Source organism: Thamnophis sirtalis, unplaced genomic scaffold (genome assembly GCF_051295495.1).
Source record: "Thamnophis sirtalis isolate CommonGarterSnake01/CBP01778 unplaced genomic scaffold, rThaSir2_p1.2 scaffold_2, whole genome shotgun sequence".
NCBI classification, from domain to species: Eukaryota; Metazoa; Chordata; class Lepidosauria; order Squamata; family Natricidae; genus Thamnophis; species Thamnophis sirtalis.
This window is the reverse complement of record NW_028261382.1, coordinates 70,051,644-70,068,690: the sequence shown is the minus strand read 5'-3', so window position 1 is coordinate 70,068,690 and position 17,047 is coordinate 70,051,644. Positions and strand designations below refer to the sequence as shown.

The 17,047-nt window shown below is 50.9% G+C and overlaps 1 protein-coding gene across 2 annotated transcripts in view; it reads left to right on the top strand.

Moving 5' to 3' along the window:
* LOC106541043 (hexokinase-2) overlaps positions 1-13,614 on the top strand; it is a 29,588-nt gene extending 15,974 nt beyond the window's left edge. For both annotated transcript variants that reach the window (XM_087705971.1, XM_087705970.1), the window contains exons 5-18: positions 5-100; positions 753-852; positions 1,349-1,532; positions 1,935-2,090; positions 3,160-3,393; positions 4,018-4,322; positions 5,061-5,209; positions 5,719-5,838; positions 6,689-6,784; positions 7,248-7,347; positions 8,581-8,764; positions 9,110-9,265; positions 10,782-11,015; positions 11,711-13,614. In XM_087705971.1, the coding sequence (XP_087562097.1) occupies positions 5-100; positions 753-852; positions 1,349-1,532; positions 1,935-2,090; positions 3,160-3,393; positions 4,018-4,322; positions 5,061-5,209; positions 5,719-5,838; positions 6,689-6,784; positions 7,248-7,347; positions 8,581-8,764; positions 9,110-9,265; positions 10,782-11,015; positions 11,711-11,855 (2,259 nt within the window). In that variant the 3' untranslated portion in view covers positions 11,856-13,614. The remainder of the gene's footprint in view (positions 1-4; positions 101-752; positions 853-1,348; positions 1,533-1,934; positions 2,091-3,159; positions 3,394-4,017; positions 4,323-5,060; positions 5,210-5,718; positions 5,839-6,688; positions 6,785-7,247; positions 7,348-8,580; positions 8,765-9,109; positions 9,266-10,781; positions 11,016-11,710) is intronic.
* The last annotated feature ends 3,433 nt before the right edge of the window (positions 13,615-17,047 follow it).

The window sequence follows — 17,047 nt, the reverse complement described above, 5'->3', positions numbered from 1 at the left end:
TCAGAGCATCTTGGATACGTGGACCAAAGGATTCAAGTGCAGTGGTGTGGAAGGGAAGGATGTGGTTTCGCTTCTACGGACAGCTATAAAGAAGCGAGGGGTAATTAAAATCCGATCTTTCCCCAGCTTGAGGTTCTAGAGAGGCCCTAGATTTCCCTGGGGATCTGTTAGCGGGGTCACGGGGGCTTCTGGAATCCTCCCATAGGCGGTCAGTGGGCATGCTGTTTTCTTTAAAATTGTTTGGAAAAGAGTGCAAAACCCCTTCATGCCATGATAACAGCCAGCTCAAAAATGTTTCTGTGTGCACCATGAAGAAACGACGCATTCACTTCAACCCTTCCAGCTTTCTGCCATTTGCGCAGAGATTGCGAGGTCGCTTAGGCCCGCAAGGGGCCTGGCATCGGCTGCATGTGGGGGTGGCCAGGAGCTCTCTCTGCAGCAGCAGCGGCAGCGGCAGCGGCACCTGCCCTGTGCTTCATGCAAGGAAAGTCCCCTGGGAGTGGTTGGAAGGGAAGGCAGCTATTGCACGGAGAGAAGGAGAGCAGGGTCCTTCCACAGCATCTGCCACGGACTCCTTGATCTCCAGAACTTTGCTGCTTTACCATTAAGTCCCAGCACAAAGCCAACTGGGCCCCACTGGCCTGCTCCATCTTGTGCTGCTCCTGCTTCCAAGGCCTGGGAGGAGCCCTGGGTGGCAACTGGATTGTGTAGCTCTCACTCAGCGCTTCCTTTTCCCAATTCCTGCGTTACAGGACTTTGAAATTGATGTTGTAGCTGTGGTGAATGACACCGTTGGGACAATGATGACCTGTGGCTATGACGACCAGAACTGTGAAGTTGGACTTATTATTGGTAAGGGAGTCTATTTAGGCATAAGGAGGCCAAGCAGATCCCCTTTCCCACTTCTGTGGCAAGCCTGTGCCAGTCGAGAAGCAGAAACCAATTTTGGCCCCATTAGAGGCTCCCTCCCCCTTAGATTCGTACCCCACATGGTGTCTGCCAGGACTCCTGGTTTAAGTGGGGTCTTGTCTCTACCCATCAGTGTGACTGGTGCTTCTCGACAAAAGATCCACCACATGTGTCCGAATGTCCATCAAGAGCTTCTACCGGCCCAGTGTCTGATTTTTGCAACATAGACCACCCTGTCCTTGAATGGCTGGCTGGACTGGACATTAACATTTGAACTACTATAGGTTCATGTATTTGCTATATGCTAAGTAATAAACAAATCCCCCTTAGACTTCATCTGCTCAGCTCCGGGCATCTGCTTTATGACGAGAGCTTTTCTGTTGCCCGTCGCTCTGGCCCTGAAGTCCTCTTGTCTTCCGACTTGCCTTCTCCCCCATAGGAACCGGGTCAAATGCTTGCTACATGGAGGAGATGCGCCACATAGAGACGGTGGAGGGCGATGAGGGCCGCATGTGCATCAACATGGAGTGGGGAGCTTTCGGAGATGATGGATCCCTCAAGGACATCCGGACAGAGTTTGACCAAGAGATTGACATGGGCTCCCTGAATCCTGGCAAGCAGCTGTAAGTGGAAGGTCTTGGCCCCAGCCAGAAGGTGTTCCCAGATGTGGGGCTCCTCCAGTCTGAGGAGGCCAGGCAGCTCAGGCCTTGTGAGCTTTTCCAGGCCCCAGATGGACTTACAAGGCTGAAACGGAGGGTCCGTTTCCCTTCTGCGGCCCTCAGTGATTAAAAGGAACTTGGGAGATTGTATGATTGCACCTTCCTGGAACTCTTTAGGATGGGATGGGAACATCTGTTTTTATGAAAGATGATTCTCACTGCATTTCCCTGGAGATGATGATTTACACACAGATTCTCCGTGCCTGGCCAGTAGGCTCCACCATGTGTGACATGCTGAGCGATCCGCCATCTGAAACCTGCCAATCTCCTTGAGGCTGATTGTGCTCCTTCCCTCTCTCATGACAGGTTTGAGAAGATGATCAGCGGCCTCTACATGGGAGAGCTGGTCAGGCTCATCCTGGTGAAGATGGCCAAGGAGAAGCTGCTCTTCAATGGGAAGGTCCCCGACAATCTGAGGAAGAAAGGCTGCTTTGAGACCAGATACGTCTCTGCCATCGAAAAGTGAGTGGAAAGTCAGGGCCAGGAGCCCTTTGTCCTCCAAGAACCCATCAGACAGGGAGGCGCTGAGGCAAGCACGTCCTTGGCTGACCCCAGGAATGCCTGGAAATGAGGCCCAGACCATTGAGCGTCCTGGCTGTAGACCCTGAGGGCAACCAACCGCCCCCCATCCAAAGAGAGAGATTCTTGTATGGAAGAGAAAGAATAGTCTTTATTGGCCAAGTGGGAACACAAGGAATTTGTTTCCGGTGCAGAAGCTGTCAGTGTACATACACAACAAACAGCAACAAACAGCAAGTGATCAATCATGATCATAAGTCTTCACAAGTCATGAGATGCAACACTCAGTGAAATATCTTATTTAGGATATGAAATAAGAATATATTAGTTAGGAGGCTGGTCTGCTGGTATCTCACTGGTTTTCTTCTAGCAGCATTTTAATGGTGATCTGCATGGAAGGCAGCCTTGGATTCGTCCTGTCGGCTTGGTCTCCTGCGTGTCTTCGGCAGGTTTGGACCTTGGCCCAGGCACACAGAGCTCAGGGGGTGAGCTAAGGCCCTGAAGGTCCCTGAGGATTAAGCCAATGGTTCCTCCCCAGGCTGGCCTACTTCACAGGGTTGTTGTGGGGAAAACAAAGCGATAGGAGTGTTGTGTAAGCTTTCCTGGAATTCCTAAATGAAGGCCGGGATAGAAGCCCACCTCCAGGCAAATAACTAGATGGGTAGGAATCCCCTGGGCTCTCTGAGCCTCACATGCCAAGGAGCTGTGGCTGTGAAAAGGAAGTGCAGATGGATGGCCCTTCCATGGGTGCCAAAGGAGGGTTAGGAAGGACCCTGCAGCTCATCCCTACTTAGGGCAGGAATCCCCCATTCATCCCGACCGGTGTCTGTCTAGCATTTTAGCCGAGCAGGGCTGAAAATGTCATGAAGGATAGATCGGGGGGGGGGGGGGGGGGCTGCAGGATTTGGCCATCCAGGAGAGGATTTGGGCAGAGACGGAGGCAGGCAGCGCGCCAGGGAGAGGCCTTTTGGGCTGGCCAGGACTTAGCCCGGTTCCTTCTCTGACCTCTCAGGGAGAAAGAAGGCATCTCAAAAGCCCGCACCATCCTGCAGCAGCTGGGCCTGGAGCCTTCCCACGAGGAGTGCGTGGCCACCCAGCGAGTCTGCGAGATTGTCTCCACCCGTTCGGCCAGCCTCTGTGGGGCTGCTCTGGCCGCCGTGCTCCAGCGCCTGAAGGAGAACAGGGGGGTCAACTGGCTGCGCACCACCGTCGGGGTCGATGGCACTGTCTACAAAAAGCACCCCCAGTAAGTGGGCCCTGGAGACCCAGCTGGGGAGACTCCGAGTGGGTGAAGGTAGCGGGTCGTAGCTAGGCAGCATCCTCGCTGGGGACTCCATTTGAGGTCCAGAGGGAGAGGGTATTGTTGAAGGAGCAAGCCAAATTCCTTCCTTCCTTCCTTTCCTTTTTCTCCTGTCCTGGACTCTGTAGTTCCTTGGCTCACTTACTGAGTTTGGAGGGCCAAAGTGACCCATGTAATTACAGGCAGAAATGAACGGTATGGGTGTCATATCCATATCTCACAATCTCGGGTGAGCTCAGAGACCGCAGTGGAGCGTCACCATCCTCACCCTGATCCTGGTGCCCTCCAAGATGCCCTGGGAGAGAAGTGGCAGCCAGAAGGCAGATGTTTGCAGGGCTGTTCTGGTCTGCATTGGGGGGTAGCTGACGTTCCTGTTAGAGAGGCTGTTTTAGAGAGGCGGCCGTCTGCTTTTAAACCCAAGTGTGCAAGACTGGAAAGGGTCTCCCTGAGCAGCAGCTGCCTTCACGGCGCCCTCCAAGTCAAATCTCCCCTTTGCTCCAGCCCGTGGCAAGGGGAGGCTTCGGCAGGGAGTGCTGCAACAACCCTCTTCTCCATCTTTCTCCCGCACAGTTTTGCCCGCCGCCTTCACAAAGTGGTACGTCACCTCCTGTCTGGCCATGAAATCCGATTCGTCCGGTCAGAAGATGGCAGTGGCAAGGGGGCCGCCATGGTGACGGCAGTGGCGTATCGGCTGGCTGCCCAGCATAAGGCCCGCCAGAAGATCCTCCACCCTCTCCGGCTCAGCCAGCAGCAGCTGCTGGAGGTGAAGAGGAGGATGCAGCGAGAGATGGAGCTGGGCCTTGCCCAGAAGACGCACACCGAGGCCACCGTGAAGATGCTGCCCACCTATGTGTGTGCCACTCCGGATGGGACGGGTAAGGAGGCCCCGGGGAGTCCCGCTGGAGCAGGGGGGAGGTATGGCCAGGATCCCATAGCCCGCTTGTGAGTGATGCAAATGGCAGGACACACCTAACTTCCATGATGAGGCCGTGATCCTCCTGATGCCTCCAGGTGCCCATGTAACAAATCACAAAAAAAACCCCACCCAAGCCAGGTTTAGCCTACACAGCTATCGGAATGCTGTGACCCTGTTGGATAAGTTTGAAGAACTGAAGCTGCTTCCTCTCTCTCATCGTGGCTTCCTGGATATCTGCTCTTGCCAGAGATTTCCTTGTGGACTGTGTCCTTGGAACAGATTTTATTTGTTCCCTCAAAGCATCGCTGGGGCAGAGGCCAACCTGTGTTGGCCTCTGCTGGAGCCCCTTAGTGGCCCTTCCGACGGGAGGGAGTGAGTTTTCTCGCTTGCCCTCTGAATGGTTTTGCGCATGACCTGGAACAAAGTACACCGCCTACACAGGTGCCTTCCAGGTCTCATTCCCAGCAGCAGCCCCAAGTGCCATCCTCTTTTAGAGTTTTGCAAGGTGCTGCTGTCGGTGCATCTGGAGGCCGTCGTGGAGACCAACATCTAAGGATGCCATGGGTCTCCTCCTCCACCTCCCACTGTTGTGGCAACTTTTGGGCTTTGCAGAACGAGGCTTAGGAGTTCTCCTGATGTTTTGGAATGTCTGGGTGGAGCAGTGATGGTTGTAAAAGGACCTGGATTTTGGTTTCAGAAAAAGGAGACTTCCTGGCCTTGGACCTGGGCGGCACCAACTTCCGGGTGCTTCTGGTGCGCATACGAAATGGGATGCGGCGCAGCGTGGAGATGCACAACAAGATCTACACAATTTCAGAAGATGTTATGCAGGGCACAGGAGAGGAAGTATGGGATCCTTGGAAGAGTGGGAGGGGGTTTCAACAGATGAAGAAGTCCAGAGGGGCCTCCCTGGCAGCTCAAAGAATCTTGGCTTCAGGGTCTCTGGAAGGGCTGGGAGGCACTAGGAGAAGCAGCCTACTGCCAGGGGTCGCTCTGGGAGGCATTGCCAAAATCAAGCAAATAGTTCTTGATCTTTGGTTTAAGCAATGTTGGAAATTACGATGGCCTCGGAGGGTGCTTTACAATCGATAAAGCACTCCTGACTCTTGCAGAGGGTTATAAAGCATCTTACCTGTGGCCACATGATTGGATGAAGTTCAGTGGTGAGAAAGATTTTGCACATAGACAAGAAAAGCCAAAGCTACAGCTACAGATTAGGTTAAACCTGGTTCAAGAGCAGTAACTTTGAGGGGGATCTTGGAGTCCTAGTGGGTAATTCAATGAGCCAGCTGTCTGCAGAAGCTGCTGCCAAAAAAGCTGCAACTCTCAGCTCTGCCCCTTGTTTCTCCTGGCAGCTCTTCGATCACATCGTCAGTTGCATTTCGGACTTCCTGGAGTACATGGGGATGAAGGGGGCTTCCCTTCCCTTGGGATTTACCTTCTCCTTCCCTTGTCAGCAAAAGAGACTGGATGAGGTACGTCTTCTCCTGCTGCTTCCAAAGTGTGTGTCTGTGTGTCTGTGTGTTGCTTGTGGGCAGCTCCAATGACGAAACAGGACCAGGCAGCCCAAGGTATTAAGTTGGGTTAAAAGGCAATGAAAGCAAAAAGTATCAATAAGATCATTAGAATTGGTCAAGAAAGGACCAGGAAGGTTAGTTAGTTAATTGATTCAGATACCTCCCTGGCCCCCCCAGTTGCCCGAGGGAAGGAGAACCCAAAGTCCTGAGGGCTGTTGGAAGAAGCCTTTCTCCATAATTTTCCTAAAACCAGCAGGGAAGGAGCCTGTTGAGAATGGGGCAGGGTGGGGCTGGGGCTGCTCTTTGGTTGGATTTCAGGATAGCATTAGCCCAGCCGGCCAAGGCAGTCTGGTCAACTGGCCGTAGATCAGTCTTAGGCAAGCCTTGGATTTCTGAGGGACGGGAGCAAGGAGGGAGATCCGGCCCTGAGCAGGGATGTTTTCCATCCACCTTGTGTATTACGTCTTTCCAAACACCTGGATTACCCAGAGGAGAGACTTTGCACGTGTGGATGGGCTGCCTCCTTTGGCCAGTGCAGGAGCTCTGCTGAGTCAAGCAGGGAAGCCTCTGGATGCAGCAGCTGGAAACATGCCCAGTTTGGTTGCTTATTACAGTTGCAGCTGTTTAGAGCAGCTTAAAAATCAGCTGGGTAGATTTGAGCCTAACCTGAGGCCAGGCAGATAAAGTTGTTGGTAGATGATCTCGAGATGGGAGCTGATTTCTGTGTTCCTTGCCTCCTTATTTCTCTCCCTCTCCCACTCTCCCTTTCCCTCTCTCCCTCTCTCTCTCCCCCCCCTCTCCCTCTCAGGGCATTCTCCTGCAATGGACCAAGGGCTTCAGCGCTTCTGGCTGCGAAGGAGAAGACGTTGTGGGGCTACTGAAGGAAGCTATCCTCAGAAGAAAGGTACATCTCCAGATGGGTCTTTCCAATCACAAAATTTATTTATTTATTTGTCAACAAGTACAAGGAAACAAGTATGAAACATGAAAAAATGGCACACATAAATGGACATAAATAAGCAAAACATAGCCATAAACACATAAAAAGACTACATATAAACGGGGACAGTAGGACAAGGAGGGGGGGCACTCTGGTGTGCTTATGCACGCTCTCTTAGATCCATTAGATCAAAATTGATCCATTTTGGAAAGAAACAAAACCAAAGGAGTGATATTTGGAATATTCTTCATGTGGTTGACTAATTTTGATTTCTAATTCCTTTTTACATCAGGGTAGTTTCATGTTCCTTCATAGAATTTCAGAATTGGAAGGGACCTTATAGGACATCTAGTCCAGCCCCCTACTCAGTCATTTCTGACAAGCTTCTTCAAAGCTTCCGGACTCCCTTTTTCTTTATTCTCCTTAGGAGTGTGAACTAGATGTGGCAGCTTTGGTGAATGATACAGTGGGCACCATGATGAGTTGTGGGTATGAAGACCCTCTTTGTGAAGTGGGGCTCATTGTTGGTAAGTACCAAACCTTGGTTGTTAAAGCAGTGATTTAATTGAGGGAGGGGATTCTGCCCTCTTCCATACCAAGAACATCGTCCATGGGCACCTTCTTCACGAAGGAAGCCAACCAGATGGAGATCCATTTTGTCCTTCCGTTTGGATGAAAGTGGCTGTGGGTGAGAGGCTGAGCTCTTCTCTGGTTGGCGGTCATGCTCGGCCCCGCTCTGGGTCCTGGATCCAGGGGTTCGTAGGCTTCAGAGCCATCTCATTTAGGGAGAATCAAATGAATATACCAAACAATAGAACAAAATCCAACTCTCTGAATTCTAAACTTGCTGGAGTTGTTGCCCGCTGAAGGCTGGGATGAAGATGCTCCCCTTGGAGTCTCCTGTCCTCATTTTTCCCTTCCTCCCAGGAACTGTAGACCCTCAACTGTGTGGTTAGGATGTGTCATGTGCTTCATACAACAAGAGAAAACCATACCAGTGTAAAGAAACACAAATGGGTTAATATTTCAAAATGGAATATATTTCATAAAATACAAAATATATTAAGTAGTCCCTCCTCCTGGAATTCTCTGAAGCTGCTTGGTGGCCCTATAAAAAGGACTACAGAGCAGATGTGGGTTGCTCCCAGTTCGACTCAGATCAGGCAAAATGGTGGTGGTGGCGCAGGGAGGCTCCGCCCACCAGCCCGGACACTTCTCTGCATGTACAGAAGCATTGCGAGCATGAGCGAGCCAGTAGCCCCGGGATTTGCAACCCACCTCTGGTACAGAGATGACCTTATACAAAATATGTGGCACCTATTAATAGAACCTGAGGTTAGCCTGGGAAAACAGAGGCGTGTGAACAAAAGAAAAGCTCCCCTTTTGTTACTTTTGGCATAAGGGGGAGTGGAGGGGAAATATGGTCTGGCTTTCGAGATCCTGTATTAGATCCTATGCCAGTTAACCCAGAGTTCGCGCAACGTGTGTCTTGGGGAAGCTGCTCCTGGTCTTTGCAGCTTGTCTGTTCATGGCATCTGAGGGCAAGGGCTTGGCTTCTTGCTGAGCTGATCTACCTCTGCGGTTGACGCTTGGAGGGATAGGAGTTCTTCTTGGTGACGGAGCCTCGCACCTGGGCATTCCCTGCCACATTGGCACATTTGGCCATATGGTCCATGTCACCTTTTCTACCTTCTACCTCTTTGTCCTAAAGCGGCAACTGTTCCTTTGGCCTCTGAGATTCTCTCCTGTTGCTTTTCCAGGAACTGGCACCAATGCCTGCTACATGGAGGAGCTGAGGAACGTGGAGCTGGTGGCTGGGGACCAAGGCAGGATGTGTGTCAATATGGAGTGGGGGGCCTTTGGGGACAACGGCTGTCTGGATTACCTCTGGACAGAGTTTGATGCCACCGTGGATGAGAACTCCCTCAACCCTGGGAAGCAACGGTGGGTGAACTTGGGGCCATTATTTTCCTCCAGGCTTAGCAGGCACACAAAGGAGTGCATGAGGGAGGGGATCCACTCTCCCTGATCTACCTGGACCTTCCTTGCTAGATTCCCACAAGATGTCTATATTCTACTGAAACAGGATTGGTTGGTTCCACATTTGGGGGGGGGGGCAGCCACTGTCAGAGCGCATGATGCAAACAGGGTCCTATTCTAGGCTATAATGTGGTTTATTTAGTTGAGCCTTACGTGTTGAGCAGTAATGAGGTTTTATTAACCGAAGTTTAGCATGCGAGTTGGTGTCCTTCAGCATTCACAAGCTCATTCTCCCTCCCAACATTTCAGATTTGAGAAGATGATCAGTGGGATGTACCTGGGAGAAATTGTCCGCAATATCCTGATTGATTTCACCAAGAAAGGACTTCTCTTCCGTGGGAGAATCTCTGAACGGCTAAAAACCAAAGGGATCTTTAAGACCAAGTTCCTGTCTCAGATTGAGAGGTGAGAGCCAGTCAGACCTGATCGGGATCTGGGCCCAGAATCTCCACTGGCCACAAGCAGAGACGAGTGTGGCGGAAATGGCTGGTGGCCTCTTCCCCTTCTTGGATTTTCCTTGGGTTTCCCTGGAGGGGCAAAATTCTTATTTATTATGGGATGAGCAAAAGGATGGGTGAGCTGCTTCCTTCAGAGGGACTGCTGCCTCCTAGTGGCCAGGTTTACTTACCCTTCTACAGCCTTTCCCAATCACCAGGTAGTTTCTAGGACTACAAATCCCATAACATCTGACCAAGCCAAGTTGGAGAAGGTTGGTGCAATATTTCCATGGGAGCAGTTGTATTCTGGTCCTAAAGTTGGAGTAGAATTGTAGCAGAGCTAAGGGTATTTTCCCCCCTTCCCTTTATGTTATGTAGTATTTGAATCATGCAATGAACACGCATGATACTTATTGCTATTTTCTTCCAACATGAGGTGGAAAAGGCAGTGATTTTTTTCTGCTATATATTCTTAGTGTAAAGCAAACACACAAAAAGATAAGTGCACATATATATCATAGATATACGCATCACACACACATGTTTTACCAGAGCATCAAATGGATTATTTCCTGTGGAAATAAGTCATTGACCAAGTGGAAGGTCAGAGCAGTTCTTTGAAAGAAAGGCAGGTGGATGGGCAATGCAATATCCTTAGTGGCTGCTGAGATGCTGAGCTTTCAGGTTCATCATCAGTGAATTGGAAACTGTGATTGGATTTTTTTCCCCTGTAAATGTGTTTTTATTTTCCATTTCATTTTCGTACAGTCATATATATACTGTGCATAACCGGGGCCATATAACATTAAACATTAAACACAGCCATTCCTCTTGTCGACAATACCCCCCAAAATAGAAACCCAATGTACCTCTTTGACCCTCCATACACCCTTTCTTTCGCCCCGCTCAAACTTTCGAAACTGTGAAGTGACCTAAGATTGCGCTCATCTTGGTCACCCTTGGCATTTCCATTGGGCTTCATTTTGGCCACAAGCTGAGAGTTGAAGCCAGGGCAGGAGAGGATCCTTCTGAACCCAGGGGTTGTTTTGTGTCAGAATGACGATGGGAGCCTGAGCCCAGGCAGGCCAGAACAGGAAAACCAAAACCACTTTTGCAAGTCTGCTTGTGCTGGGCCATTTCTCGCTTCTTCCATTCCTATGGATCAGGGAGCTGTTTGAGCCCCTTCCAGATGTTCTCTCACTGAATGGAACTGAAAGTGTATTCAGCCTCTTCTTACCTGTCCAGGTTATAAAATAGAATAACAGAGTTGGAGGGGACCTTGGAGGTCTTCTAGTCCACCCCCTGCTTAGGCAGGAAACCCTGCCTATACCACTTCAGACACATGGTTGTCCAATCTCTAGGTGATGACTCCTGCACATCTCCACCAAAGTCCTCGTTCTGGCTTTCCAGCAGGATAGGCAAGACTCGCCTCTCCTTCTCCCCATCCAATTCCTAAACCTCTGTGCCCCATCTTGTGCCCCCAGTGATTGCCTGGCGCTGCTTCAGGTCCGTCACATCCTCCAGGACCTTGGTCTGAAGAGCACCTGTGACGACAGCATCATTGTGAAGGAGGTGTGCACTGTGATCGCTCGACGTGCCGCTCAGCTCTGTGGGGCAGGAGTGGCCGCGGTGGTAGACAAGATCCGAGAGAACCGACATTTGGACTCCCTTAAGGTCACCGTTGGTGTGGATGGCACCCTCTACAAACTGCATCCACAGTAGGTCCCTTTGCTTGGTGTGTGTGTGTGTTTGTTTGTTTGTGTGTGTGTGTGTGTGTGTGAGAGAGAGAGAGAGAGAGAGAGAGAGAGAGAGAGAGGGAGGGAGGGAGGGAGGGAGGTTGGTTTGGTGCTCTACAGCTGCATTTCTCACACTTGGCATCTTTAAGATGCATTGGCCAATTTCCCAGCCAGCACCTGCAGACTTCAGTTCTCAGAATACTAGCGGGGGAATCCTGGGAGTTAAAGCTTCTTAAAGTTGCCAAAGATGAGCAACGCTGGCCTAAGACAAGAACTGCATGAGGTGGAAGGTAGAAGGCGGGATGGGGGGCAGAAGGTGGCTTTCTGCTGCACCAGTTGGCCCCAGCGCCTTCCACCATTTGCACGGAGGCATCCTTTATCTCTTTGGAAACTTGGTCCTGCGCAGTGTAACCTGGTGTTGTGTCGTTCTGCAGTGTGATTGCACGTGATTTGCCATAACAAGAGATTACCGAATCTCTGTTTACTCAGATATTTGGGGAGACATCTCTAAAGCAGACCCAGAAGTGATTTGTAGAAACAGTTCAAAGTGGAGGACTGCTGGCATTTTTTTTGCAAGGCCAAGAAAGAAAAATGAAAGCAAAAAAAGGCCCAACCGGGGGGGGGGGGGGGGGGGAGAAAGCCAGATGACCTCCTCTTCCTTTCTGCTCTCTCTGCAGCTTCTCCAAGGTGATGCAGGAAACCGTCAAGCAACTTTCGCCGAAGTGCGAGGTGTCCTTCCTCCAGTCTGAGGACGGCAGCGGGAAGGGGGCGGCCCTTATCGCTGCAGTGGCATGCCGGTTGCGGGAGGCTGGACAGCATTGAGAAGGGCCCCCAAATACGCAGCTGGGGCCACCACTTCCTCCCTGCCAGGTCTCCAGACCATTCCGGGTAGAATCCTTGTGTCTTCCAAAATTGCTCCTGATAGAGCCCACCCAGGCCTCTTTGCACATAGATAGCAAGCCCTCCTGTAGGATACGGGCTTCTTCTTCCAGTTGACCTCTAAGAGCTGTTTGGTTTCCTTCAGCCACCTCTGATCCCCCTGTGGCTGTCTAACATCCAGAGCCACGTCCAGAGTGGAGCATAGCATAGCAGAACCACAGCCTTTTCTACTGAAGGCAGGGAATCTGCTTATACTGTGACTTCAACATTTGTAGTAGGATAGCAAGCATCAGTGTGAGGAGAGCTGGGAGGTTCTCCAATCATGACTTTTGAGAAAAGCTTAGGGGGAGCTTTTGGGGGAGCAGAGGCCCGGACATCCAGGGCCACAAGAGGCTGCCTGTTGATCTTCCTCTGGGAAGCTGCCATGCCATCCAGCACATGGGCTGCCTGTGGCCTGGATGCCCCTTTCTGCTGCAAACAAATCCCCCTCCCCCCAGTCACTCTGAAGGCTCCTTCCACCCCAAAGCTGGCAAAGGAACGTTGTGGCCCCATCTGGGAGGGAGGGAGGGAGACGCTCCCTGGGCCCTTGAGGAGCTCCGCTTTTATTTTCCCTCACAACTTATAAGCCAGCACCTTAGTTTGCAGCTTCTTTCTGAATCAGCTTCTTTCTTGAGTTTTCATCTCTGCCAGGTTTGGGGCTGCAACCCCCCCCTCTCTCCCCATCCCCGGTCCTTCGGGGGTGGGGGGAGGGAAGCCTCTTCCTCACCTCTTTCTTGGGGAAGCTGAAGTGCATTTTGAAGTTTTGAGGGCGAAGCGGGAGGAGGAGGAGAAAGCCCCCTCCAGACGTGAACCGTGGGCCTCCGAGAGAGGCCACTGCAGGGAAGCAGCCTCCGAAAAGCCAGGCGGGCAGCTGGGATGGCAGAGTCCCCTCTTGCCCTTCCATGGCCTCCTGCAGATGACAAGCTCCCCTTCCAGTTCTGAATCCAGGCACGGGATGGGCAGTTGCGAAGAGGGAAACAACGCTGCTGCTTTCCTCAGAGACCACGAGTGGCAAAGAGCCAACGACCCAAAACCTCTCTTTACGGCGGAAGACCTGTTTCACCAGAGTCAGACTTTGCTTGGGACACCCAGTACAATTTTGGTGGTCATTTTGAAGAGAAATTATTCTATTTTTTTATCTCTCTATGTATGTATTTATATTTATGGCTTGGTTAACTGAAATGGAAACGTTCAAGAAAATATTCCATTTAAAAATACACTCCTATTCCTCTTTTAAGCATTTAAAATGATTGACTATTTTAGGAAAGCTTCAATCTTGCAATAAAGAGGAACCGTTCCAATCATCCTGTGTGGAAAAGACCAAATGAAAATTTGTGATGGGACAAATATTAAGTTTATCTATTTTTATACAAGGGAAAACAAAAGGAATAATCTAATGCCAAACCTTTTTGTGGAGACTTTACTGCAAATAATACCTCTCTGCCGAAATGATTGAAAACAATATTTGATCTACTGTAATTACAGAGAAAGTAATTCCCTATATATGTATTTTTCTATGGAATTTACATTCATGAGATTGTCGAGAATGTAGAAATACTTTGTATTTTCTTAGTAGTGTGCTGGGTTTAGAGAACAGCACCTTTTGCTTAATAAGATTGTTAACTTGAAAGAAAGACTTAGAAATAAAACCTCTTTTGTCAGACTTGGGTTTGCTGCCGTCAGAAGGTGGGTTGCAGGGAGGCCCCGGGGCAGCCTTGGGAAGGCAGTAATGGTAATGGTGGTGGGTGAATCCATTGGCAGAGCCCTGAGCTGGGACGTAATAGTAGGCTTCTGATTCTCACAATTTTATGTTATTGCTTTTGTGTTATTTAGAATTATTATTTATTAGTCACTTGAGACTCCTAAACAAAGAAAGAGACAGGACAGTTCAAACAGTATAGTCAGGTTTTCAGTCTTGAGTGGGAACTCTGAGTCTGTCTGTCTGCCTTGTGCATGAAGGGTCTCGAGTGAGCTGCTCTCCTGGGCCCCCTGCTAGGGGTGGCTTTCAGACCAGCACCCGGCTGTGGCTCCTCCAGCTCTTCCATGGAGCCCAAGGAAGCCTGGCCAGGCAATTGGAGGTGGGGGCTGTGGCAGGCATTGGGGGTGGGGTGAGGAGAAGCAGTGAAGTAAAATGATTAGCAAATCTAGATCCCTTCCAGTCGGGATTTAAGCCTGGCTACAGCACGGAAACCGCTTTGGTCGCGCTGACCGATGATCTCTGGAGAGCCAGGGATGGAGGTTATGCCTCCGTCCTAATGCTCCTTGACCTCTCAGCGGCCTTCGATACCATCGACCATGGTATCCTTCTGCAACGACTGCGGGAGGTGGGGGTGGGAGGCACTGTTCTACAGTGGTTCTCCTCTTACCTCTCAGACAGGTCGCAGTCGGTGTTGGTCGGAGGGCAGAGATCGACCCCTAGGCCCCTGAATTATGGGGTGCTGCAGGGTTCGGTCCTGTCCCCCCTCCTGTTTAATATCTACATGAAGCCGCTGGGTGAGATCATTTGACGGCACGGGATAAAATACCACCAGTATGCGGACGATACACAGTTGTATCTGTCCACCCCGTGCCAACTCGGTGAAGCGGTTGACGTGATGTGCCAGGGCCTCGAGGCTGTTAGGGCCTGGATGGGGGTTAACAAGCTTGTATTCAATCCGGATAACACCGAGTGGCTGGTGTGTTTCCCTCCTACTAATTGGCCAAGTTTTCCATCTCTCAGGCTGGGGGGTCAAACAGTACGTCCTTCAGACAGGGTTCGCAATTTGGGAGTCCTCCTGGACCCACAGCTGACTTTCGAACACCACCTGTCGGCTGTGACCGGGGGGCATTTGCCCAGGTTCGCCTGGTGCACCAGTTGCGTCCCTGCCTGAACCGGGAGGCCCTCACAACAGTCACTCGTGCCCTTGTGACCTCTAGACTGGACTACTGCAACGTGCTCTACATGGGGCAGCCCTTGAAGAGCATTCGGAGACTTCAGCTTGTCCAGAATGCAGCCGCGCGAGCGATCGTGGGTGTACCTCAGTTCACCCATGTAACATCTATCCTCCGCGAACTGCACTGGCTGCCTATTGGTCTTCGGATACGCTTCAAGGCGCTAGTCGTCACTTATAAAGCCCTTCATGGTATTGGACCTGGGTACTTGAGAGACTGCCTGCTGCCAATTGCCTCCAATAGACCGATCAGATCCCACAGATTAGGCCTCCTCCAAATTCCATCCGCCGGCCAATGCCGACTGGCGACTACCCGGAGGAGAGCCTTCTCTGTGGCTGCTCCGACCCTCTGGAACGAGCTCCCCGTGGAGATTCGAACCCTCACCACCCTCCAGGCCTTCTGCAAAGCCCTTAAAACCTGGCTGTTCCGACAGGCCTGGGGCTAAAGAGCTTTTGCCCCCCTCCTCGAATGGTATGGTTGTTGTGTGTTTTTAAATTGTGTATTGTTATGTTCGTCTTTTTATCTCCTGTCTGTACCCCCTTCCCTGACCGAATTGTGAGCCGCCCTGAGTCCCCTTCGGGGAAAAGGGCGGCATATAAATGAAATAAATCAAATCAATCAAATCAATCAATCAATCAATCAATCAATCAAATCATAAAAACCGGCTGTGTGTTGGAAATGGGCATAGTGAGGGGTAGGGTTGAAAAGGGGAGGGGCACAAAAAGTTGCACCATCAAAATAGTTTCTCTAAAAAAATATAATTTTTATTAAAGATTAGAATTAGAAAACAAAAACTAACGCAAACTACAAATAATAAAGTATAGAAAAAAACCTATAAAGAACTACATATACACATGTAAAGGTGTGTGTGTGTCTCCGAGGGCTCCTTATTCCACTGTGGAGACAACTTCCTTCTCATGTGAGGGGAACCTTGGAGTCCAGGTGGCCGATCCCTTAAAGACGAGCCAGCCATGGGCGGCAGCAGCCAAAAATGCCAATACAATCCTTGATTGTATAAACAGGCATAGAATCAAAATCCCATGAAGTATTGGTACCATTTTTGAAGCTTTGGCCACATCTGGAATCCTGCATCCAGTTTTGGTCGTCACGTTACAAAAAAGATGCTGAGATTTTGGAAAAAGCTCAAAGAGGAGGAATAAGCGGAGCAGAAGATCCCAGGGCCTGGCAATGCTTGAAGTGGTCTGGGGTTTATGCCACCATCAACACCTCCCGTTGCTAAATAGATGTCACACTTCTGCCAACATCCTGGGTGGAACCTGACCTCTTTGAGCACTGGGTGGCGCAGTGGCGCTTTCACATCCTTTGGCCAGGCTGTTCCAGAACAGTTGCTGAGGAATGCTGGCTAGCCAAATCCTGGCCAGCTGCCCCTGAGTCTCTGAGGCAGTCCTTGCCCAGCAACCTCCCTCCCTCCCCCCACAATAACCCTGACAAACTATTCTGGAATCCAGCTCCGGAGGAGAAACCAGGGTGAGATTCAACCAGGTGGCCACTGGTAGCTCTGCCTGAAACCTGGGGCTGCTGTCCACGGCTGCAACTGGCTGTGGAGCAGTTGGTTTCTTTTCTAAACCGATTCGGCTCTTCAAGAACATGGGAGTTGAACCCCTCCGGAACTCATCCCCAAGGCTTGTAGCCTCTGCTCTAGGCTGGGCTCTCCTCTTGGGCCTCCTCTCTGGGCCAACACCCAATGGGGGTTCCTTCTGTAAGGCCGAGGGTCTATGGGCAGAGGGGGAATGTAGTCGTCTGTCAGGCAGAAAAGACCAGGGGACCATTGGAATTGAGGGTGTCCTACAACTGCTACCGCTCCCTCCTCCTCCTCCCTCCTCAGTGGCCCCTGGTGGCCATTGGAGAGGGGGGGGGGAATGTGATCGTCCTCAGAACCACCCATTCCGCTGTGCAAAGCAGCAATCTGTGACTGCGGGTGGCATCTCAGAAGCATGCCTGCCTGCCTTGTGCGGGGATTCTGCACCCTCCTTTTGATCGCATTAGCTGTTGTGCTTTAAAGAAGCGAGCTGTATATTTGACGTTGCGTATTTCTATGAGAGATTTTCTTCTACCCTCGGGCAGGCTCTGACTGGAACCTGCTGCTAACACACATTCAATGTATCCCCAACATTTGACATGGATCCAAGAATGGCTCCCTTTCC